Source organism: Pristiophorus japonicus, chromosome 7 (assembly GCF_044704955.1).
Source record: "Pristiophorus japonicus isolate sPriJap1 chromosome 7, sPriJap1.hap1, whole genome shotgun sequence".
In the NCBI taxonomy this organism is placed as follows: domain Eukaryota; kingdom Metazoa; phylum Chordata; class Chondrichthyes; family Pristiophoridae; genus Pristiophorus; species Pristiophorus japonicus.
This window is the reverse complement of record NC_091983.1, coordinates 167,399,407-167,425,323: the sequence shown is the minus strand read 5'-3', so window position 1 is coordinate 167,425,323 and position 25,917 is coordinate 167,399,407. Positions and strand designations below refer to the sequence as shown.

At 41.6% G+C, this 25,917-nt stretch overlaps 1 protein-coding gene across 2 annotated transcripts in view; it reads right to left on the bottom strand.

Moving 5' to 3' along the window:
• The window catches only part of mdn1 (midasin AAA ATPase 1), a 215,109-nt gene that overhangs the window by 41,943 nt on the left and 147,249 nt on the right, over positions 1–25,917 (bottom strand). For both annotated transcript variants that reach the window (XM_070885519.1, XM_070885520.1), the window contains exons 64-77: positions 24,543–24,704; positions 19,684–19,960; positions 17,637–17,869; positions 15,158–15,253; positions 14,948–15,042; positions 14,224–14,348; positions 12,644–12,793; positions 10,899–11,008; positions 9,800–9,873; positions 7,340–7,520; positions 5,671–5,830; positions 4,461–4,607; positions 3,046–3,172; positions 1,795–1,900 (exon numbers count right to left, since the gene is read on the bottom strand). In XM_070885519.1, the coding sequence (XP_070741620.1) occupies positions 1,795–1,900; positions 3,046–3,172; positions 4,461–4,607; positions 5,671–5,830; positions 7,340–7,520; positions 9,800–9,873; positions 10,899–11,008; positions 12,644–12,793; positions 14,224–14,348; positions 14,948–15,042; positions 15,158–15,253; positions 17,637–17,869; positions 19,684–19,960; positions 24,543–24,704 (2,043 nt within the window). The remainder of the gene's footprint in view (positions 1–1,794; positions 1,901–3,045; positions 3,173–4,460; positions 4,608–5,670; positions 5,831–7,339; positions 7,521–9,799; positions 9,874–10,898; positions 11,009–12,643; positions 12,794–14,223; positions 14,349–14,947; positions 15,043–15,157; positions 15,254–17,636; positions 17,870–19,683; positions 19,961–24,542; positions 24,705–25,917) is intronic.

Sequence of the window (25,917 nt, the reverse complement as noted above, 5' to 3'; positions counted from 1 at the left end):
GGTAGAAACGAGAGGTTCCGTCCCTAAATGGACCAGTTGGATTTTTACAACAACCCGGCAAGCTTTTATGATTCATTTTTGTGGTGCCAGCTCATAAAATTACCAGCTTTATTGTATTCAATTTCACAGCTTGCTATGGTGAGATTTGAACTCTCAATCTCTGGGTTGCTAGTCCAGTACCATAAACAGTAGACTGCTATATCCCTGCATTTTATGGATCTATTCTCACACACAACTATTTATCATTACAAGTTACGAGGGGTAAGTTAGCATAGTGGTTATGACACTGGACTAGTAATCCAGAGGCCTGGACCAATGATCCGGAGACACGAGTTCAGATCCTACCACGGCAGTTAATTAAATAAAATTGGAATTAAAAAGCTAGTACTAGGTGTATCAGTAATGGTGACAATGGCCCCAAGTTTCCACATGATTTGCTCCCGATTTTTAGGAGCAACTGGTGGAGAACGGAGTATCTTAGAAATCGCAATTCTCCACATTTAGTTTGCTCCAGTTCTAGTCAGGTAGAACAGTTTCACTTTGGAACAGAATTTTTTTTTCAAAAGGGGGCGTGTCCAGCCACTGACGCCTGATTTGAAAGTTTCCACAGTGAAAACGTACTCCAAACTATGGAGCAAGTGAAGATTTTTGTAGGCCTGAAAAAACCTTGTCTACACATTAAAAAAAATCAGGCGCAGGTTACAAATTAGGCGTCCGGAACGAGGTGGGGGGGTGGGGGGCAAGGGAAGTCATTACATTCTACAATAAATCCTTAGTTATACTTATATAAATAATTCCAACCTGAATAAAAATTTATAAGCAAAGAAAAGATTAAATAAACCATGTTCCTACCTGTGTGAAAGTGCTTCAGGCAGGGAGAAGGCTGCAGGAAGCCTCAAGTTGAGGCAGCCATTCCCGACGGCAGGGGAGGGCCCGTCGGGAAACGGCTGCCTCAACTTCTGAGGCTACCTGCAGCCTTCTCACTGCTGCAAGAAGCCTCAGTGCTGATCATGGAAGGGCAATGTGGTTTTATTAAAAAAATGTTAAAAATTGAACAGCTACAAAGAACTACAAAAATGGCCGAGTGCCAATGTTTCCTTCACACTGCGCGTGCACGAACGCTCCAACACGCACGGTTGCTAGCACGAAAAAAAACTCATTTAAATGGTACCCGCCCCCTCCTACTTACAAAATCGGCGTGAGTGGTAGGCTCCGCCCCCTGGGCGCCGCGCCAGGCAGACATCGAGCTGTAAAGCACTCAAGAATAGCGCGTTTTTTTTCAGGCGCCCTTTTCGGCGCGAAAAACGGGCGCCCAGCTCGGAGGGGCGCCTGTTTTGCCGCGTGTGGAAACTTGGGGCCAATGAAACTACAAGATTGTCATAAAAAACTGCTACAACAAAGTCTGCACTGTGGGAGTACCTTCACCACACAGAGTGCAATGGTTCAAGCAGCGGCTCACTACCACCTTCTTGAGGGCAATTAGGGATGAGGAATAAATACCGGCCGTGAATGAATTTAACATTTTTTTTTATATAGCGTACTACAGCGTGATAATACTGTTATTTAACAAATCGCACCAATAACTTTTTCATCTTTTTAGTAATACTTAGCTTATTTGACACTTACCAATGTGGATCTATCTACCCAGGTGCTAAGACGACAAATTAATTACTGGAATATTCCTCCCGTCACCCATCCCCCCCCAACTTAAAAAAAAGCATGAAAATTACTGTGGTCAATGACAACTACGCTGGACATCAGCGGGCAGATTTAAGCTGCTGTGATCATGATTACCTTCGCAGGAGTGCGCATCGCTGCCTGGAGGGCAACTTGCCGAGCAAGAGACTGATAGAAATACTTTTGACAGCCCTCCCATGCAGCAGAAACTTCCACAAGCAACCTGCAACAAAAACAAACATCAATTCTGGACAAGTCAAACAGCAGCATTTCAAAGAACACAAAATGACTCCTTGATGTCATCAGTCCAAGAATTAATGATCTAAAAGTGCTAAAATGTAACCACTTTCCAGCATTACTGGTGTAGATATTACTTGCTATTCAATAACTAGGGAATGATAATGACATCTATTCAGGAATAGTTTAGAGTGAAAGTTTATTTCTCTTATGAGAAGCTCACTGGAGTAAAATTTTAATTCTTAATTTTGTAAACTTTCATCCTCAGTAACAAAATAAGCACTATCACAATTAAACACTGCTAAAACATATTTTCCACGAGGGGGAAAAGTCACCATTGTAGAGTTTAAGAATGTTAGAGCAGTTTGTTGTTTCTTTGGAATTTGCAAGGGTGAAGAATTCAGGAAAGTACACCCTTGATGAAGATGAACACACACACTTAGCTTTCCACACTAAATAAAAACAGCGATAATAAAAAACTCGTAGTCTGAAAACCAGTGGGGGGTTTTTTATATACTAATATTACTCTCCAATTTTACCCCAAACCAACATTTCTCCTCTTTCTGAAATCCCTAACCATGGCATTTCCTGCAGCCGAGAGAGTGTCTCACAGGCAACGTTCCCTGTAAGCTGCGCTTTGTTCTGCACGGCCTGTTTCTTTAATGCGTGGTCCCTTTAAATTTCTGCGCATGCGCGGTATTCACAATGTAAAAGCCGGTGAGCGGCCTGCACGGGATCCTTCAGATTACTGCGCATCCGTGCAACTTAGCGGGAACATTGCTCGCAGGGCTCTCCTAAAAGAACTCCTTAGCCGGCCACTGAGGTGTGGGAGGGTCACTAACAACCGGTTCCTCCGATTTCTCCTCCCACCCACACTCGGGCAGTGCCCAGCTTCCACTCTTCAACATCACATGGCAACAGAACAGACATTAGGGACTCCGTTAGGGACTCCGCCTATATCTCACCAATCCATGGCACGGCATGCTGGTAGTCATCATCTCCCACCCCTCCCCTGGAATATTCAGAATTTTGTTGATTTAAAAAAAGAAATGTACAATTGTGTGTTTGCAACAAACTTGGAAGCTCAAACTATTCCCATTTTAACTTCCCCAGAAACTGTTAGTGGCGTACATGTTATCCAGCTCATCACTGCTCTCAACCACATTTACTGCCGCCTTCACATCAAGTGGGTGCAGACAAAGAGTGTCTTGAGGATCTTCTGTTCGTGACCAAGCTAGTCCTTTGCGGTAAGACAGACCTGAAAAGAGAAGAGGAACGCAAGAGGTAAAAGCATGAAATACATTGCACCATATTGAAGAAATCCGTAGCCCCAGTTTAGAGTAGTTTCTGAGCTGAGGAAAGCTCCAGAGTATGTTTCAGGCCATTTGAACTCATGGTCCCACCCCCCTTCCCTCACCGTTCTCTATGAAGCCACCTTAAGACACTCTTCAACAATGACGTCCCATGGACAACATGGCAGTGAATCAAGATCGCAACGTCAATAAGAAACGTGATGTTTTAGTAAATAGTCAGAGCATCATTTTTTGACTAGTTTATTTTGTAAATTGAGGCATTGCTTTGAACAAATCAGGTTTCAATTCTTTAAACCAACACACCGAGAATTACAAGATGGAAATGTGGGTTGAATTTAAAGATTGAAGTCATACTGATGCCATTTAACACCTAATCCACCTAACACCGTATCAGCTGTGGCTCAGTGGGTAGCACTCTTGCCTCCGAATCCGAAGGTTGTGGGTTCAAGTCCCACTCCAGGGACTTCAGCTCAAATATCTACACTGACACTCCAGTGCTGCACTGTCAGAGGTGCTGTCTTTCGGATGAGACGTTAAACCGAGGCACTGTCTGCTCTCTCAGGTGGACGTAAAAGATCCCATGGCACTATTTTGAAAGTTAGCAGGGAAGTTATCCCTGGTGTCCTGGCCAATATTTATCCCTCAATCAACATAACAAAAGCAGATTATCTGGTCATTATTACAGTGCTGTTTGTGGGAGCTTGCTGTGTGCAAATTGGCTGCCACATTTCAACAGTGACTACACTTCAAAAGTACTTCACTGATTGTAAAGTGCTTCAAGACGTCTGGTGGTCATGAAATGCACGCCTTTCTTTCTTTCCAATCCAGTTTTGTTGCAATGCAACCGTGAAATACCCGGTGTATTTAACACACAGCATTAATTATAACTCACGGGTCCCTCGTGACATCAATTAAGGCAAGTCAGCTGACACACTGCTTTATAACAGAAGTACTGTACCATGTAATACCCAATATATTATTCTACTGTTAGTGTGTTTGAATATTCTAACACTGTATCTGCGTTTCAACTGCGCTGTCCCTTTATACCACGATGTCTCAGTGGTATAAATACCAATATCATTTAGAGGTTTTATTGAGGCCGGTGAGGGAAGTTGGCAGGTGTTTGTAAATCCAGGTCAGAAGAAACCAACATGAAATGACAGCTAAATGCCATCTGAAGGGTGGAGAATTTGTACAAAACCTTTATATATTGATGTGATATACAGCACTTACCAATCTCCGTGAGGTGTTTGAAGAGGTCTGCCAAGGCCCTCTGCTTCTGCATCAAAATATGTTTGACTTCAGACTTCTGCTTGTCTTTATCTGCCGTCTGGTCAACTGCAAGAGTCTGGAGATCTTGTACAGCAGTGATGACATCACCTGCAAGTGTCAAAACAGAACTTGTAATCTTTCAGGCTTTAATGGGAAGGCTCCACAGCAGTTAATAATAGGGACATCTTGGGATTTCTCCAATCCCACCACTGATAGATATCCATTGTTAACAACTGCTAATAGTTCCTCGACTACAAAGTACAAGTTTACCAGCATGCCAATTTACTCTTTTTCAGACCATTACTGTAGCCAACAATAACGTGTACATGGGCAATCATATCAACTGCCATCAACAAGAAAGTACAACTGAATTCAAGGAATCACATAAACTTCATAAATGAAAACAGAAAATATTGAAACACTCAGCAGATCAGGCAGCATCTGTGAAGAGAGAAAGGTAAGATTAATGTTTCTGGTCGATGACATTTCATCATAGTCACCTGACCAAAGGCCATCGACATGAAACGCTAACACGAACTTGTCTCCACAGATGCTGCCTGACCTGCTGAATGTTGTCACCATTTTGTTTCTATTTTTATTCCAGATTTATCATCCTCTACAATGTTTTGTTTTCCCCATGAACTTTATAGTATGTATGAATAAGAATTCTGCAGCAAATTCAAGACTATAATCTCAGGTCAGTGATCAAAGGATTTAATCCTTGAATGTGGCAAATTGATGGAATTACCAACATGAACAGCACCACAGAGGTCCTCCAGCTGATTGTGCCTGTGCTGGCTCTACTGAAGAGCTATACCCATGCCCCCTTTTAAAAAAATTATTTTTCAAATATTTATCCATATCCTTTAAAGAAAATGTTAGGGATTTTCCTTCCACCTCGGATTCTGTTGGGCATTTTATTTCCTAATGGCCCTCTGCAAAAAGATTTCTACTGACCTCTATCACCTGATCAGTTTACCGCCTCATCAGCTCTAGGTATTCGTTCCTATTTAAACCCGGTGTATAAAATCAAGTAAATTCCAGCAATTGAACAACCGGTTTATTTTTTAAATGTTTGGTTGCTTGCAGTTAGAACTACATTCGGACCACAGTGGATCAGTGCTTACGGAGTGCATGGGCTGGCAATGCTTAGCTTCACGTCTTTTGATACCTGTAAATTGATCCAGACTTTCCACAAAACCGGGAAGAGAATTCGTCGTCATGAGCTTCAGGCACATTTTCCTCATTCGTTTTCCAAGCGCTGGGAGACGGCTCTGAAGAGAACTCCCTTCCATTGAGACACTACCTTCTCCAAAGTCAGGAAAAATTACCTGCAATATCATTTGGTAGTGATTAGAATATCGAGAAAGTTTAAGACAAAGTTATATAATACATTGACTTAATAAGGTTTTTAAAAAATCCTCACTGTCTCTAGAAAATAAACTCTTACATATGCTACAATATCTAGCTCTCAAAATGACTATGGTGTTCGACAGGAGCTGGGTTTATAATCAGCCATTGAAGAGCATTTAAAAATCCAGCATCACAAGTTCACGTCTTCTAGACTTGTGAATACTACAAATTTTATGTTTTAATAAATTTCACAAAAAGTGATCTTCCCCCAACAGTGATTCACATCAATGTGTGTCAAAGCTTCAGCAATTTAGAAAGTTTTATATGTTAATTTAACACAGAAAACCACCAATCTGCAAACAGTTTAATATTTTTGTAAAAAAAATAGCAAGAGTCACTTTTTTGTACGTGGACAGACTAAGCAGGCTGCAGCATTCCCATCCCAAACCCAGGTTTCCAGCTGGCAAATGGCAGATACTTACATGGAGGGAAATAGAAACTGCTAGACTGAAGAAATTAATCTCATTTGGAAGTGTGGGGGCGGGGGGGGGTCAAGAAAGATAATCTAAAAACTAGCCCACAGACACAAGAAAATACATTACATTTATTACGCCTGAAGACCACTTACAGCATTTAAAAACACTACAACAGATACAGGTGACAGGACGCCATGTTTGTGTCAACAAATCCCCAAGCAGTGAGGTCATTCACTTCAACACGGAGAGGAGGGAAAAATTTAAACAACGGGCTAGTAACAATCTGGTCAGCAGCTGGCTATCAAGTAACAAGACAAGACCTTTAAAATGTCCTCTTAGCAAAGAACAGTATATGGCAAGGAGAGAGCAGAAAAATAATTTAATACATAATCAAATGCTCAGCAACCAAAAGTTGATTGCATTTTAGTGAGCTGTACACAGCTTTTAAAGCAGGACAGGATTACACAGTGGCAGTAGAGCATTCCTGCAGGCCTGGACTGTACCAGCAAGTCTGCAATGAGCAATGATTTAATAGGAGGCAAAGGGATCAAGAACATAAGAAATAGGAGCAGGAGTAGGCCATTCGACCTGAAGGGATTATGCTTTTTAGGAAAACCCAAGGAATAATTGGAAACAATAAGGTGAAAAGCATTACAGAAGAGCAGATGGCTTGTAAATGTCATATTAAGCAATACAAGGTGCAGACCATTTTATTTTGTAGTACAAACAAGTGTCTCCAAACTTCAGAAGTTTAATGTTAAAATGTAAAGATTTTTTAAATGCTTAATTTTATGCTTAAGAAAGCCAAAGAATTCAAATTATGATGTTTAATTTGTCATAAATCAAAGATGAAATCCTCATACTCAGTTGCCTCAATTTCTAGAATAGCATGCCAATTGTAGCAAATAATTATTTGCAACAACACCTATGCCATAGTTCCTTTTTACTACATTACTGATCAATGTACAGCATATTCATATACTGGTACTACAATAACTTGCATTTATATACCTGTGTTACATCACATTTTTCTTTAGAAAATTTTCTAAGCACACAATTCAGCTTCTCCATCTTGGTCTGTTTCTGTTTATCCACACTATCCAAGTTCCCAGCGCTTCCCATCTCTGTTAATGCAGGCTGGCATGGACTGTTGAGAGCAGCTTCAAACTTCTTCATATACTTAAAGAGTGTTCTGTGGATACACGTTATAAAATAAATTACATAATGAAACAGATTATTGGAGAGTCCAGTTTGGGTACTGAACCTCGGGAGCAATATTGACTTTGGAAGGGGAACGGTGTAGATTCGCCAAACTACTAGGGCTTAAATGGTTACATTGAGAGAACATGTTGCATAAATTTGGCTTTTATTCCCTTGAGTTTACACAGTTGAGGGGTAATCTAAAATCAAGGTCATTAGAATGATTAAAGGATTTGATAGTTTTCTGTGATAGGGGAATTCAGAACAAGAGGGTGTAATCTTAAAATTAGAGTTAGGTCATTTAGGAGTGAAGTCAGGAAGCACTTTTTTTCCCCCACACAAAGGGTAGGGGAAATCTGGAACTCACTTCCTCAAAAGGCTATGGATGCTGGGTCAATTGAAAGATTGAGAGATTTTTTATACTATGTGATTAGACAAGGCTATCAAGGGGTACGAAACAAAGCTGAGTAAATGGGATTGAGGGGCTGAATGGCCTTATCCTATTCCTATGGATATTTATAAGAACCACATCCTCCTTTTTGGATTGCACAATACATATTTATAAATGCAATTAAACAAAAGGTAACGTTGCAAGAAACAGTTCTTCAGTGAAGTTTTAAAACAAGGACTTTCCTTTGCCATTTATGTTCAACAGCAGCCTGGAAATGTTTTAAAGAAGCAGTTGGTCATTTATTTTTATCCCCACCCAAAAATATCTAAAGGCCCAGCCAAAAGGGCTCCCAGACCTCTTATCAATGTTGCTCACAGCAACATCAACCTCACCCTCTGAAGTTTCCCTCTCTGGAGAAACCTGGCCTTCAACTGATGGTGTTGCAGGGATTGGGAACACAATTGATGTGGTGGAGAATTATGGTAATGAACATATGCCCACCCTGCAGCATAATGGGGCGGTGCTTCAACATGCTGTGCCATCAGCCAACAAAGCAGAAAAGTATCAAAATTTATGGTCAACATTACATCCAATGTACAGCACAGAAACAGGCCAACAGGTCCATGCCAGTGTTTATGCTCTACATGAGCCTCCTCACACCCCTCTTCATCTAACCCCATCAGTAAAACCTTCTATCCCTTTCTCCCGCATGTGTTTATCTAGCTTCCCCATAAATGCATCAATGCTATTCACCTCAACTACTCCATGTGGTAGCAAGTTCCACATTCTAACCACGCTTTGGGTGAAGAAGTTTCTCCTGAATTTCTCTCTGGATTTATTTGTGACTACCTTAGATTTATGGCCCCTAGTTTTGGTTTCCCCAACAAGTGGGCACATCTCTACGTTTACCCTATCAAACCCCTTTGTAATCTCTATTAGATCACCCTTCAGTCTTCTCTTTTCTGGAGAGAAGAACCACATTCAATAATGCATTACATTGTGGAAAGGCAGATGCACAAAGAGCGCAAGTTCTCATTTGCTTCAGGTTTCCTATTCGACGGCACTCTCCACAGACTGGCTCATGGAGCTCTCCCCTCAGTGATGACTGTGGGTCATGTGCTTCTTCTAGGACAGGACTGATCATGGTTGCTGATCCTTATGATGGATTTTGCTAATACAAATTGTCCCACCTTGTGGCCTACTCAGGAACTAACAAAATGGATTGAGGGCGTTGTCTTCTGGTGTGTTCAGTATAATCTAGTACTCATCCAAAATACTCATGTCACATAATATAGTGGCACTGTATTAGCTCAGTAATTATTTCCTCAGAAAAAAAGTGTTGGAAAATAAAAAATCTTAGCTGAAGGAATATGTAATGAATCCAGACAGATTTCAGTGCTACCATGCTGGAAACCTAACTGGACCAGCCACATAAATATTGTGGCTACAAGAGTGGGTCAGAGGCTGGGTATTCTGTGGAGAGTGTCTCACCTCCTGACCCCCCCAAAGCCTTTCCACCTTCTACAAGACACAAGTCAGGAGTGCGATGGAATACTGTCCACCTGCCGGCTTTGCCAGCGATGCTCACATCCCAGGAATGAATAAAAAAAAACATGGCAGGTTTTTTCCATGCCAGAAAAGTGACTGTGTACATCTGCAACTTATTTTATGGGCAGTCAACCTATTTTTCACTGTATTTTCAGTTTACTTCCTCGTTTTGTGTCAGGAGGCTGATATAAAGGGCACTCAACTCTTGGTAAGCTTTTTGGGTCAGATGTACAAGTAGTTTCTGACTTTCTGAAAACTGGTTTGATTTTTGTTGACTTGCTATCCACTTATCAGCACCCAGCGCTTTCTTTCCAGGAGACTCTCTGATTTACCTGTGTGTTTTTTCCACTGACTGTTTCATGGACCAGAAGCTGACATCATTCCATCGGCTGATCTTAACAAAGTCCTGCAGGCAGACATGACTGAATTAGAAGGAGAATTCGGAGGACAAGTTCATCAAACAGGCCAATACTTTTAAACCCAGAAGGAAAACATTTAATCGTACGGTAGACAGACATGGAAGTCACATTAGGTGGTCAGAAGCCTTTTAGTATTTTTGAGGCTCCTGAATCACATGCAAAAGATTAATTACAAGTCAGTTTATAATTACACTAACATAAATTAAAAATACCAGATACTTAAAAGTAACCAGCCCACCCAAAATACATCCGCCACTATGCAATGCATTGAATCAACAGGTTTCATTCAAAGTACATTATTATTTGTCAATCTCATAAATAAATCAGCATCATTGTGAAAACTGGACATAAGCCGCCCCATCCCCCCTGCCCCGCCAGAGGTTTGTAAAGTTGAATAAAATGTCTCCTTATTAAAAGGTGGGGTGTGGGCCGGGGAATGGGGGGGGACGGGACACAAGTTCAAGTTTCACTCCACTCAATTCCTGTTCTTAATCATGTTTGAAAAGAGATGCAGGTTGAAGGTGTCGTTTTTTCCAGCTATGTTGAGGGGGGAAGTGGAGAGGGAAAGATGCACACTTGGGTGATCCCTAGTGGCTGCTACCAGGGTACTGGTCACTGCCAGCAGTCTTGGCCATCAGTGTTGGGTCTGGTGAACAAAGACACGCAATTTAAGAAGAGTGGGGAGAACTTTATTTATATTTATAAAACACGAGCAAAAAATTACCTCTTGGAAGATTTTTAAATGGGCATTTTAGGCACTAAATATACCCAAAAAGGAGGGGGAAAAAAAAAAAAAAAGAGAAGCAATTCACCTAATTTACTAACCCACCCAAGCTGGCTGTCTGGAACGAAGCAAGCGTCAGCACCTAGCCCGAGACTAGAAACCTATTACCTTCCGATTGCAGTTAACTGTCTGAGCCAGCAGACACGCTAATCATCTGCTTTAAATAAGCACTTAAAGAAATCGTCACATTAAAGCAGCACTGTTTTTTCACCAGTCTCTCATTGTTACCTTCAATTCTTTCTCTATAGGATGACGGAGTTCAGTTATTTTAGCTTGAACACTTTCAGAAAATTGCTTGTAGTAGTTGTATAAATTCCAGAGTAAACTGCACAAGACATCTGAGACAAAATAATTTTCTGGTTAAAATTCTGAACTTCTTCACATTACTTAGTTGTAACTAAAGAAATGTTAAAAAAAAACACACATATTTGCACCTCAGTCACAAATAGCCCGTACATCAAAAAAGAGAAATTAAATATTAATATTTGCCTTTCTTCTCTCCATTCTTTCTATTTTCTCACTCAAGACAAAAAAAACTTATCTATTTAGGATAGAGATTCAAGAAATAGGCAGCTCAAATGTTTAATTCCACCTTTGTAAAATTACCTTGTACACCCATACTTCACCCTCACTGCCACTGAAGCATTGAACTGTGCCTTCATCAACTCTCCAATGGCTTCCTCCCCAGCTTCATGAGCTCCATCTTACATAAACTATGATTCATGCAGAACTCCACTGTTCACATTCCATCCCACATAAAGTTCTACACACCCTTCACCCAGACCTCAACTGGCTTCCTGTCCTCAAGCACATGGACTTCGAAAGCCTAATCGTCTTCAAATCCTTCCATAGTCTTGTTCCACTTCATGTCTTCAATACACTCCAGCCCTACCACCCAACATATATCCTCTGCTCTTCAAATTCTGCATCCACCTTGTCGAGCCCCCTCATTATCTTATATGACTTGATAATGCTTTCTAATCATCTTCAGTCTTCCAACTTTCAAAAACCTGAAGAAAAAGTCCTCATCTCTTGAACTATGTCTAGTCCTGTCCCTTATCTAGTCTTCCATTTCCCACGTCACTGTCCTGTGTAATGTAATTTGGAGACATTTTGTTACACAAGGTGCTATTTGAATCTAAGTTGTCATTGAATCCATGACTTTCTGGTCAGGAGACAAGCTATCTATCTGCTGTGCGTCTCCCACCCGTTTTTTTCTCCACAATTGGTGAAAGAGCCTCAACACTTGAGCTAACAGAAGAACATAGAAATAGGAGCAGGATTAGGCCATTCGACCCATCGAGCCTGCTCCGCCATTCAATAAGATCACGGCTGATCTGATTATGGACTCCGTTCCACTTCCCTGCCCGCTCCTCGTAACCCCTTACTCCCTTATCGCTCAAAAATCTTTTGGCTCAAAAATCTATCTCCGTCTTAAAATATATTCAAAGACCCAGCCTCCACAGCTCTCTGGGGCAGAGAATTGCATAGATTTACAACCCTCAAAGAAATTATTCCCCCTCATCTCAGTTTTAAATGGGCGGCCCTTTTTCTGAGACTATGTCCCCTAGTTTTAGTTTCCCCTATGAGTGGAAAAATCCTTTCTGCATCCACCTTGTCGAGCCCCCTCATTATCTTATATGTTTCGATAACTCTTTCTAAATCATCAGTCTCCCAACCTTCAAAAACCTAAAAAAACCACATCTCTTGAACTATGCCTCTGGTTCTGTCCCTTAACTAGTCTTCCAATTCCCACGCCACTGTCCTGTGTAATGTAATTTGGAGACATTTTGTTACACAAGGTGCTATTTGAATCTAAGTTGTCATTGAATCCATGACTTTCTGGTCAGGAGACAAGCTATCTACTGCCTGTAATGCTATGTTGCTCTTTAATAGAAGAAAAAATACATTGAGACCCATTTACCCAAACACTTTTAAAGAAATCCCTTGCAAAAAGGGATGTAAATAACTACCTTTTCCCTCCTGCTCTGGCACTGCCAAAACATGACAATGGAACGCCAATAGCATTGACAGGCGAAAATGAAACTCTCCCACGGTAGCTCCTTCAATGAAAGCTTGCAATGTGCTGATCACTACCGGCAGTTTCATCTGCTCTTCCACCTCTGTTCAGAGTAATAAAAGCACAAGTTTAAAAAGAATCCTTGCTTGTGCACTATATTGAATACAAGATTTTCAGGAAGATGGAACCATAGGTTTATTTCATTGGGTTTTTCTTTTTTTTTTTAAATTAATGTGACTACATACAAGAATACAAATCACTGTTGGCAATCATATCACAGAAACACCGACACTCGTAGCCTAAATTCCTCTCCCTGCTATTTTAATGGAAGAGCTAACTTGGTCATTTGCCTCTCTCATGTCTGCTCAATGTGCATTTTGCTGGAAGGGCGGAACAATGCAAGCCACGCCATTGCAGTGACAGGAGACTTTGGAAGTTAAGCAAGACAGTCAATGCAGTCCCTTCATTAGAAATCAAAGATGGTGCACTCTGCGATACTTCTGGCATCCGGGGAGGACATCAACAACTCAGCATTGCCAGCACAATTCATACACCTGTCACAACTTGGCCCTAAAGCAAGGCTTATTTTTAAATTCCTGATGACAACGGAAATTTGTGAATGCATCAATACAAGAGTTAACTTGTACAGGTAACTTTTGCCAACTTTTACAGGTAGCTTTTCTACTGGGAACCTCCATTCAAGGCCTCAAGTCAGTCAGGGTGTCCAAACAGTGGAAATGTGTCAGGGAGGGCAAAAGCATAGCTGAAGTGGAGGACATTTCTGAAGGCACCGAGAGGGGTGGCAGGGCAAAAATGATGAGGGAAGGAATTCCAGTGGGTGGAGCAAGGGAGCCAATGGAACACCAAGATCTATTAATACCAGCAGCTTAAAATATCTTCAAAATTAATAAGAACATGGACATAAATTTTTACATGTGGCCCTGAAGCTCCACAAGACAAAAAGCTTGAACAACCCTTTAAGAGATGGCAACTGATAAATTGTGAAATATGGTTTTACATGGTAGTTGGCAATTCAGCACTTCATTTTCAGCCAACTAAACATAATCTGCTCAAGAACATGTAGCCTTTTAAATTTAAAATGGTTAAATGTTCGCAAAGCATGTACTGGCATAACAAACCTTATCCAAAAAGCACTTGTGATGCTGATTACATATTCATAGCAACTTATATTCTGTAAATTCAAACAGAAATCTTGACAATCTCATAATACTGTTCACTAGAACCAGTTATGTTTGATTTTTTTTTTAAACTGATAATTAAAAACAGTTAACAGTACACATCACCTCACCCAAGACAATCTTAATTTAACATAATCAAACAGTTCAATTACAGAGTTATCTGATCAAATCCATAACTTGCATGTGATGGCAGTTTCAAATATTAAATTCTGCAGACTGAAATGCTTAACTTGAACACTGTAAACTGAGGTGGCTCTGAAGCGCCCATACATTCATGAATTGCCTTCTGAATTTCATCACTTTATTCAAGAAAATAAATGCAATGCTGCAATACCTTGCAAATGTTCTTCCGCTTGTTCCTGAAGGTATTTTTCAATTAACTGGTATAATGAAAACCAATGCTTGTTTGATTTCTCCGTGTGCCTTTTCATCACATTGTTAAGACTACTAGACCAGCAACTGTGGACAGAGATCAAATGTAAACGTCATGATTTATTGAAGGCTGGGGAACGATGCTCAGACTCTTAGCTCATATTTAAAACAATGCAAGAATCTAACAGGATTAATTTTTTTTTAAATATAAAACTGGCATTTGCAAACTGGAGTCTTCCAACACATGTCTGAAAACTTTAGAAGTGGTGAAAAACTGGTAGAAAAGAAAATACACTATAAAGAATGTTTTTCCTTCATGATTTCTATGTCATCCTATTATGCATTAGAACTAAAAAACACAAATCCAGATGAACTATACTCAAGCTTTAGTACAATATTAGGTTGCAATAATGACTAGGAAAGTCTTCTTGATCAAACCACCTTTACAGGACCAGAATCATTGATGGTTTAAAAGCCGATTATGGGAAAATAATGAGATTGGAAAGAGGATTACTTCTAATGTTATTACTGCAGTGATGGTAGATTCTACACAAGGGTTTTAAGACATAAAATGCATTTTGCATCACTTCAATTCCCAGCAAAACGCTGCTATGGGAAAAAGTACATCAAACTAAGACATAGATCATCATTTGTCTAAAGTGCTGAACCTTTATCGTGATACTTACTTCAGCTCTAGTTTGCGCCACTGGATGATTAGTTGGCTGACTGTATCGAGGTGCTGCCGTAAGGACACAGATCGACTTGCATTCTCTTCCCAGTCCTACAAAATAGAAATGGTTGGTTCTTTCAGAATGAGTTGAAGATTGTCCAGAGATTAACCACCACTGGTTTTGTTGGATTGGAGGGGAAGGACAATGAGGAGAGGAATGGCTTACCTGGGATTTGCTCAGGAGGATCTCCATACCATTTAAGAATTTCGCCAAAGCGCTCGAAACAGGAAAGCTTCTAATTCTGTCCATTACGACCAGCAGCTTTAAACAAAAAATCATACTGTACTGAACTTCACGCGAAAAACTTCAGACCACACAAAGCAAGGCAAAATATTCTAATCTCCTGCTGCCAAATTGAGGCTCAAAGGCTCCTAATAAATTATGTGTCACTAGGGGCAATTAAACAAAGCATCGGAAGAAAATTGAAAACATGGCATCAACTGCTAGAAGCACACAGCAGATGAAGACTTCGAGTTGAAACTCATTACCAGATATAGTTCTTATGAAGGGGTTCACTCTGAAATGTTCATATTTTCTCTGCAGATGCTGGCCTGGATTTTGTGGCCAGCGGTAAAGTGACGCCGTTCACCACAGACCTCAAAGAAAGCTACCCACAAAGATCGAGCGATCTCTGCGGCATGGATTTCACCTTTCCCGACGGTAGTATGATTCTGGTGCTAACTCTAGGGGATCTCCGGTGTCCAGCAACATTGATGTCATCAACAGGCTAAGCAACCAATCACATTGAAGAATTCTCAGACAGAAAACCAGGAAGTAAAATGCACTGGTTATTCTTCACGTTTTATAAATTTTTACAGAGAGCGAAATAAAGATTGGAACTTACACATGGGATTAAGATCGAAGCTAAAATAACCATTATTTTTATTATAATTAAAAACATATGGAATTTTTATCAATGGAAAAATTTGACATTCCACCAATATAAAATTCGTTTTTCAGGGCCAGAGAGGTTGTTCAGTTGTAGTTATTACTTAGTCTACCGTTAAAAAGCCGGTTACACCTCATTTAACAAGGTTTAACTTTTTCGTGGTTTTTAAAACAGTGATAGTACAGCGTAAAAGGGGAAATTCATGTCCATTCAAGTGATTTCTAAAGATTGCCATCTGCAGGAACTTCAACAGTGCACTCTGTGGAGGAGCAGGGAATCACAGACAGCAACTTCTGGATTATTGCGTTTAACTGCGCAAGCGTGGACGCCAGAAGTTGCTGTCAGTTTCAAAGTAATGATGGCAAATGCTGGCATTTTCGCCGTCATTACAACCGCAAAATCGGACCATTGCGTATTTCCACCTTAACTAATAAAGACAATAATGTTGCAGTTGTCAATTCTTTTTTGCTGCTATAATAGCTCATTCCTTTTTCTCACGCAACCATTTCTACCAAGAGTCTTTGTTTAGCTTTTCTACTGAGTGAAATAAAATTTCAGAAACCACTATGATTCAGACTGCTGAGGTATGTCCCTTCATACCACAATTAATGGTCAAAGTAAAATTAAGTAATCTAAGCCAGCTCTTATTGGGTGAGACTATGGCACAAAGCTTCCAACAACTTGATAGCACTAAAAAGGCTACAATGATGGCAAACTTCCATACTGGTGAGTGCTCTCCTCAGGTACGCTCCAGGCGCACAATAGGAAGAGCTTTACTCTGCAGAAAACCCTCCTATTTGACCCTGGAATGCCGACAGAGTGCCGAAAGTAGCCGATTTCATTCCCAGTTCTGCCAACCCTCATCTGAAGATCAGAATTCTTATGAAGGAATGGTAAAAATACCGAGCACTTTGCCTCTCTTTTCCACAGAATGTGGTAGTGGGAATGAAAGGGTTCGAGAGAGGAAGTGGAGCAATTAAACAGGATAAATTACAGGAACTCTAAAGTTGAAAAGACACCAAGCCCAGATGGCATGCATCCTAGAAAGCCAAGGGAAATTGGAGGAAAAGCAGAGCCTGGGATCACAATATTTCAAATATTGTTGAATATGGAAGTTGGACCAGAGAACTGAAGTGGTGTCATGGTAACATATCGGTTCAAAAAGGGATAAACCGACGTGTAATCAGGCATGCCTGACTGGGCATGGTTGAATTTCTAAAGCTTACAGTGCTCATTTATGTTGTTCTGCGCAGCTTTTCCTCAGTACTGAAGGGGCATTTTGCACATTATTTGAATCCTAAAACAAATGTTGGTGCTTACACACTAGCCCCACTACAAAGGCACTTGGTTTACTTTGATGCAGCAATGCACTGCATGGGTCAGTGCCGAAGGGCACACTATATGACCAGAACTAAACTGTGGTACACACTGTGCAAAGTGGAAAATTCCAAATTGCGCTTTTGCCCATTCCATGCTAATTGCAATTTGTTTATTTTTCCCCACTTTAAAACGAAAGCTGTGCTTTATCCCCGTCACATGGCAATGTCTGACATGAGGAGAAAAGATCCACTGGCTGGAGAAAAGCGAACAAGTGCAATGGCACAGATCCGGGACCTTGACATGGGATCTGGAGGCAACGTGTTCCAAGATCATGTTAAACATCAGAACGACATTTTCATGTGCACACTCAGCACATTCACGATGACAAGCTGGGCTAAAGTCCAACAAGAAGAGTGCGGAATGGATTCTCCTTACCTGCAGCAGAGCTGGATGGTCAGGCCAATCAACCAGCAATTCTTTCACCTTTTGGGTGAAGTTTCTCAGGACAGGCTGACATTTTTTGGCCTCCTGGATATTTGGATGTTGATAGAAGTCATAAATATCTTCCTGTGGCAGAATGAGCTCAGAGCTTTCTTCTCCAACAGAGTTTTGGATGAGGGAACTGACCAGCAACTGACTGCCATGAAGCTGCCCACTCAAGGAAGCATCTAACCCAAAAGTAAACCGATATTACACTGAAATGAGTACAATACAATTAACCATTTATGGCCAATAACAAAAATATTACAACTGTAACATTTCCAGATCAAGGTCCCAAGTTTACTTCAATTTTTAAAATCACGTTTGTTTACAATTCTGGAGAAATAATGGCACAGAAATTCTATTCCAGAAATCTTGTGCTCTGTATGTTCATTAGACAGTCAGTGTTATCTCCATAACTAGGTATACATTTTATAAATAAGTACAGTAATTAGGCAGTGACAAATATTTTCAAACATCTGGATCAATTAGTGAAAAAAGTGAAAAAAATATGCATTTATAAAAGCATTTAATTATAACAAGAAATTATCAAAGCACTTTCCGTATAATGGAAAGCGTTAAAACGCAGGTACTTATGTGGCAAACACAACAGTCATTTTCCACACAAGATCTCATAAACCGAGACTGGGTGATAATTAAATTGTTTTTGATGAAATTTGTTGAGGGAGAAACATGCGAATTGCTAGATTAAAATATACTAAGGTCCATCTAATCCACCTTCCACCATCATGGTAGTCAGATGATACAACGGAAATGGAGCTGTGCACTATTCAGAGCAATCAATCTCGATTCATTAGTCAACAACAAACTCGGGCACGAAGCGAGAAACATCAGTGGTGGAGAAATTTGTCAACCAGTCACTTGCTCCTCCCAAGCGCGCTACACTTGCCCTATGTCATGATTTCAATTATTCACACACTGCATCCCAAATTATTGTCAGAAAGAAATCTAATTTGCATTTGAATTAATTAATACCCGTCTGCTTCCAACATCTCCGTGGGGAGTCTGTTCCATAGAATTGCCATGCAAATATTGTTTCTGCAGATTAGTTTTGAATTTACCCACCTACAAGCGCTGGTTCTGCTGTTCTGGCCAAGATGAAATATCTTGGTCTACAATATCTAGTCCACTTAGAATGTTAAAAGCACCAATCATATCACCTCTCAATCTCTTCCAGTGATTCTGGTAACTTTTTTCTGTATCTCCTCAATAGCTGCAATATCCTTTCTGTACGGAGGCCAACAGAACTGTACTCAGTTCTTCTATACTCAGATCTTCTATACTCATCTTAACCACGAACACGCAGAAGGGATCTCAGTTTGGCTCTAAACCCAAAAGGCAACACCTTGCAATGTAGCACTGGGCTGTCGACCTACATCATATTCTCAAGTGCAGACTGAACCCACAACTTTCTATCTTGGGAGGCGAGTGCCACCAATTGAGCAAAGCTGAGAGGGCTCATCAACTTTAATTCCACTCCCGTGTGTGTTCTGGCTTTAATGCCTCCAGTGGTTATGAAAGCAATTTTTTTAAATGGTAAAAATTGAATGATGAACATATGAACAAAGGCGGACAAGAGGAGACCGTCTGATCCAGCCAGCCTGTCCCAGATAATTGTGATATATAATTTATAATAATTTATATATAAATTAATGAGCCAGAAAGAACATTTTCTCCTTTTGCAATTTATTTTCTTTTCCTCTTTTCTTCCTCACAACCTTATTAAGCCAAACAGACAAGTGGGACACCTAGTCTTTGTTACAAATAGTGCTGCTCACATATTAGGTGAGTTGCAATTTTCTCCTGCTCCTTTTCAAGCACCAGGCTCATTTCAGCCAACAAATTCCCACTGCCTCACGCACCCAACATCACACTGCGCTGGCATCACAGTACTTTCCTTTTTACAGATTTGAAAAATAGCCTGTACAATATCTGAAAATATATTGCAAAACACAATTCTGAAATAATTCAGCACACTCACCAATTAAAGAATAGAACCGGGTAATTAGCACGGCAGCTGTGCGGTAAGAGGACACAAAAGCCCGAAGGTAATCGCTACACTGATGTGCTGGCGCAGTCTGGCGGTACCACACAGTTTGTGCAAATCCCAAATACATTTGCTGATGAATTTTTATGACCATCTGAATTGAACTCTGCAATATGGGAGCAGCGTCAGCCGTTTTAATCACTGTGCTCTCGACTTCAGAGTCCATCGCTTCTTGTTCAAGACTGGGCTGGGATATGATATCAGAAAAATCCTGCAGAAAGCAAAAATATTGTTTTGAAGAGCAGAATGTTTCAGAATTTCAGTTGCGCTTGTTGTACAGAACCCAAGAGACTGAGGGCCCAATTTTGGCCATGACTTGCATCAATTTTTTTGGAGTAAGTTGGTTTTTCTGGCGCAAGTTAAAAAACCCGATTTTCCCCAATAAACTTGCTCCAGAGGAACTTAGTGAGGTACGATTTTTTTTTTTTAAAGTTCAGTTTTTTTTTCCAAAGGAGGGGCATTCCCAGACACTTAGGCCAATTTTGGCCATTTATGCCACTTTGGCCAGCTAATACTTGCACCAAATTGACTTAGGTCAGCGTATGTGGCCAGCTCTGAAAAACGTTGCGGGCAGTTAAGAAATCGCGCAAGTAAGTACCTGCACCCAAGCACCAAACATTACAAATAAAAGTTAAAATAACTAAATAAAAATAAAGAACTCAGGTAAACAATTGATTAACTTTTAAATATTTGAAGTAAATCCTACCTTGGGCCAGGGAAGGCAGTGGGCCAGCCTGTACGGGAGGCCATTCGGCGTGGGATAGGGGCGGCCGGCAAAGACTCATCGGGAGACTGGGGAGGAAGGGAGAGGAAAGGCAGGTCGGGGGGGAAGGGAAGGAGAGGAAAGGCTGGGCTCAACGGCATCAGGGGTGGCGGGGGAGTGGGAAGAGAGAGAGAAACATAGAAACATAGAAAATAGGTGCAGGAGCAGGCCATTCAGCCCTTCTAGCCTGCACTGCCATTCAATGAGTTCATGGCTGAACATGAAACTTCAGTACCCCCTTCCTGCTTTCTCGCCATACCCCTTGATCCCCCGAGTAGTAAGGACTTCATCTAACTCCCTTTTGAATATATTTAGTGAATTGGCCTCAACTACTTTCTGTGGTAGAGAATTCCACAGGTTCACCACTCTCTGGGTGAAGAAGTTTCTCCTCATCTCGGTCCTAAATGGCTTACCCCTTATCCTTGGACTGTGACCTCTGGTTCTGGACTTCCAACATTGGGAACATTCTTCCTGCATCCAACCTGTCCAAACCCGTCAGAATCCTAAACGTTTCTATGAGGTCCCCTCTCACTCTTCTGAACTCCAGTGAATACAAGCCCAGTTGATCCAGTCTTTCTTGATAGGTCAGTCCCACCATCCCGGGAATCAGTCTGGTGAATCTTCGCTGCACTCCCTCAATAGCAAGAATGTCCTTCCTCAAGTTAGGAGACCAAAACTGTACACAATACTCCAGGTGTGGCCTCACCAAGGCCCTGTACAACTGTAGCAACACCTCCCTGCCCCTGTACTCAAATCCCCTCGCTATGAAGGCCAACATGCCATTTGCTTTCTTAACCGCCTGCTGTACCTGCATGCCAACCTTCAATGACTGATGTACCATGACACCCAGGTCTCGTTGCACCTTCCCTTTTCCTAATCTGTCACCATTCAGATAATAGTCTGTCTCTCTGTTTTTACCACCAAAGTGGATAACCTCACATTTATCCACATTATACTTCATCTGCCACGCATTTGCCCACTCACCTAACCTATCCAAGTCACTCTGCAGCCTCATCGCATCCTCCTCGCAGCTCACACTGCCACCCAACTTAGTGTCATCCGCAAATTTGGAGATACTACATTTAATCCCCTCGTCTAAATCATTAATGTACAATGTAAACAGCTGGGGCCCCAGCACAGAACCTTGCCGTACCCCACTAGTCACTGCCTGCCATTCTGAAAAGTACCCATTTACTCCTACTCTTTGCTTCCTGTCTGACAACCAGTTCTCAATCCACGTCAGCACACTACCCCCAATCCCATGTGCTTTAACTTTGCACATTAATCTCCTGTGTGGGACCTTGTCGAAAGCCTTCTGAAAGTCCAAATATACCACATCAACTGGTTCTCCTTTGTCCACTTTACTGGAAACATCCTCAAAAAATTCCAGAAGATTTGTCAAGCATGATCTCCCTTTCACAAATCCATGCTGACTTGGACCTATCATGTCACCATTTTCCAAATGCGCTGCTATGACATCCTTAATAATTGATTCCATCATTTTACCCACTACTGAGGTCAGGCTGACCGGTCTATAATTCCCTGCTTTCTCTCTCCCTCCTTTTTTAAAAAGTGGGGTTACATTGGCTACCCTCCACTCGATAGGAACTGATCCAGAGTCAATGGAATGTTGGAAAATGACTGTCAATGCATCCGCTATTTCCAAGGCCAGCTCCTTAAGTACTCTGGGATGCAGTCCATCAGGCCCTGGGGATTTATCGGCCTTCAATCCCATCAATTTCCCCAACACAATTTCCCGACTAATAAAGATTTCCCTCAGTTCCTCCTCCTTACTAGACCCTCTGACCCCTTTTATAGCCGGAAGGTTATTTGTGTCCTCCTTAGTGAATACTGAACCAAAGTACTTGTTCAATTGGTCTGCCATTTCTTTGTTCCCCGTTATGACTTCCCCTGATTCTGACTGCAGGGGACCCACGTTTGTCTTTACTAACCTTTTTCTCTTTACATACCAATAGAAACTTTTGCAATCCGCCTTAATGTTCCCTGCAAGCTTCTTCTCGTACTCCATTTTCCCTGCCCTAATCAAACCCTTTGTCCTCCTCTGCTGAGTTCTAAATTTCTCCCAGTCCCCAGGTTCGCTGCTATTTCTGGCCAATTTGTATGCCACTTCCTTGGCTTTAATACTATCCCTGATTTCCCTAGATAGCTACGGTTGAGCCACCTTCCCTTTTTAATTTTTACGCCAGACAGGAATGTACAATTGTTGTAATTCATCCATGCGGTCTCTAAATGTCTGCCATTGCCGAGAGGGAGAGAGGGAGAGAGGGAGAGAGGGAGAGAGGGAGAGAGGGAGAGAGGGAGAGAGGGAGAGAGAGAGGGAGGGAGGGAGGGAGGGAGGGGAGGGAGGGAGGGAGGGAGGGAGGGAGGGAGGCTGGGCTCGGCAGCATCTCGGGTAGGGTTCTGGCAGCCTGGGCTGCACTCAGACGCTGGCGACCATTCGGCCATGGTGGCGAACATCGGGTCCTGCCGACAGCTTGCAGGACACACTGGGAGGGCAAGGAGCATGCGCGGAGACTGCACTGTGCATGCGACAGCTGCCGGCAGTGTTTTCAGCGCAGGGCTGTAGCTCCGCACCCCCCACTCCACCATGGATGCCTTGCCAGGACCCGGGACACTCGGCAGAGGGGCCAGGATACTAAAAGTTTTTTGGCGCCCTTTCCAGTGCACAAAGTCGGCGCATAAAGGGTCAGTGCGCCAAAAAAACGGGTTGGCCAAAATTGGGCCCTGAATTTCTTAAGTTTGATTCAGAGACCACCATTTTAAGCCGGTGCAGTTCAAAACTATCCAACTTAGAATATAAGAATTAGGAACAGGAGTAGGCCATCTAGCCCCTCGAGCCTGCTCCGCCATTCAATAAGATCATGGTTGATCTGGCCGTGGACTCAGCTCCACTTACCCGCCCGCTCCCCATAACCCTTAATTCCCTTATTGGTTAAAAATCTATCTATCTGTGATTTGAATACATTCAATGAGCTAGCCTCAACTGCTTCCTTGGGCAGAGATTCACAACCCTCTGGGAGAAGAAATTCCTTCTCAATTCGGTTTTAAATTGGCTCCCCCGTATTTTGAGGCTGTGCCCCCTAGTTCTAGTCTCCCCGACAAGTGGAAACAACCTCTCTGCCTCTATTTTGTCTATCCCTTTCATTATTTTAAATGTTTCTATAAGATCACCCCTCATCCTTCTGAACTCCAACGAGTAAAGACCCAGTCTACTCAATCTATCATCATAAGGTAACCCCCTCATCTCCGGAATCAGCCGAGTGAATCATCTCTGTACCCCTCCAAAGCTAGTATATCCTTCCTTATGTAAGGTGACCAAAACCGCATGCAGCACTCCAGGTGCGGCCTCACTAATACCCTATACAGTTGCAGCAGGACCTCCCTGTTTTTGTACTCCATCCCTCTCGCAATGAAGGCCAACATTCCATTTGCCTTCCTGATTACCTGCTGCACCTGCAAACTAACTTTTTGGGATTCATGCACAAGGTTCATGCACAAGGACCCCCAGGACCCTCTGCACCACAGCATGTTGTAATTTCTCCCCATTCAAATAATATTCCCTTTTACTGTTTCCCCCCCCACCCACAAGGTGGATGACCTCACATTTTACGACATTGTATTCCATCTGCCAAACCTAAGCCCATTCGCTTAACCTATCTAAATCTCTTTGCAGCCTCTCTGTGTCCTCTACACAACCCGCTTTCCCACTAATCTTTGCGTTGTCTGCAAATTTTGTTACACTACACTCTGCCCCCTCTTCCAGGTCATCTATGTATATTGTAAACAGTTGTGGTCCCAGCACCGATCCCTGTGGCACACAACTAACCACTGATTGCCAACCTGAAAATGTAAGATGAGATAAATTATGACTGAAAGCATGGAAAGTAAACTGACCTTTTGAAAAATGTTACAATAATCCAATAGAAATGCAGAGTCTCAGTGTGCACAATGGCCTCTTCATTAAAACTCAAAATAAAACTTGGGGAAAAAACATAATCTTTCACATTACCGTAGCATATTGCGGGAAATTCTGTCTGAATTCCCTTTCCTCTTCCTCCTCCTCAGTCAGGCCTGATCCATGCTGCTTGCTCTTGTACCGGTACAGGCTAGCTTCCTGTTCCTCTTTCACTCTCCTACGCTCTTCCTGCTCATCCCAGGCATTTACCATTGCCTTTAATACAGAACAGAATGAAATAAAACTTTAACTTTTTGTACATTATATTGTTCAACTATAAGGAGCACCCAACACTCCAGTTATATTGTTCCATTACCTGCCAACTATAATAAGTACAATCCTCCAGTTTTGTACTCGTAGACTGATACACATTTTAGACACCTTTGTTTATTCTGTCCCGAGCTGCACATCTTAACCCAACCTCACAAAAACTTTCCTTACTGCACTGGCAGTATTACTTCCCGTCACAGTCAGTCAATCTCATGGCTGAAGTTTAATTACATATTTTACACCACTTTTTGGCAAATGGAGAATTGTGCGCTCATGCCGACTAACTCTAGGTTGAGACTAACCAAATTAATTTCAATTGTTGCCTTGTAACCAGCAGAAAGACAGCTTCAAACCATTGACCTCAGCTGTATTTAAACCAGAGGTGAAAGGACAATGCTGAAACCATAGCATCACCCAATCTCTTGGGACTGTCGTATTAAACCAGCATTTACCAAGAAAAATGCCACTACAGTGCTGTCTAATTTTGGCTTAAATTAGGTTTAAAACCGCAATATTTTTCTCCTTGTCTGGTGCTTTGTTCAAGCTTGCAATTTTCACCTCTTGTTTTTACAATATAATATTAAACACATTACCACCCATCCTGCAGTATTACCATCACATTTACTAAATGTAACCAAGATGATCAGAAGAACACAAATACAACTGTCTAATAACACAAATCACCTTTAAGATCAATAGTAATGGCAAAATAACCAATTTTGTCTCTTATCTCATCAGTGTCTCTCATTCAGCTTCTAAAAGCAGTGAATCATGGCAAGTGTGATGCCACCTTACTCAGTGATCATTCTTCACATGAGCCTAAGCAAGGAGAATTTGCAGGTTAGCTTGTCCCGGGAGGCTGACAGTTCGGCCTCAGTCTCCAATATCTACATGCAAGGTTTCCTGGACAGTGGTCAGGAAAAAAAAAATTTTGCTTTTTTATTAAATAAAATAAATAAATATTGTTCTTTGGATGTGGAGAAGCCAGTATTTATTATCTATTCTTAGTTGCCCTGAAGGCATTCAGTCATCCACATAGTGTGACTGTAGGCTAAACCAGGTAGAGGTGACAGGTTCCCTGGCCTGAAAGGCAGTGAATCAATTGGATTTTTACAACAATCCAGCAGCTTTCATGGTTATTTTCTGGTGTTGGCTTACA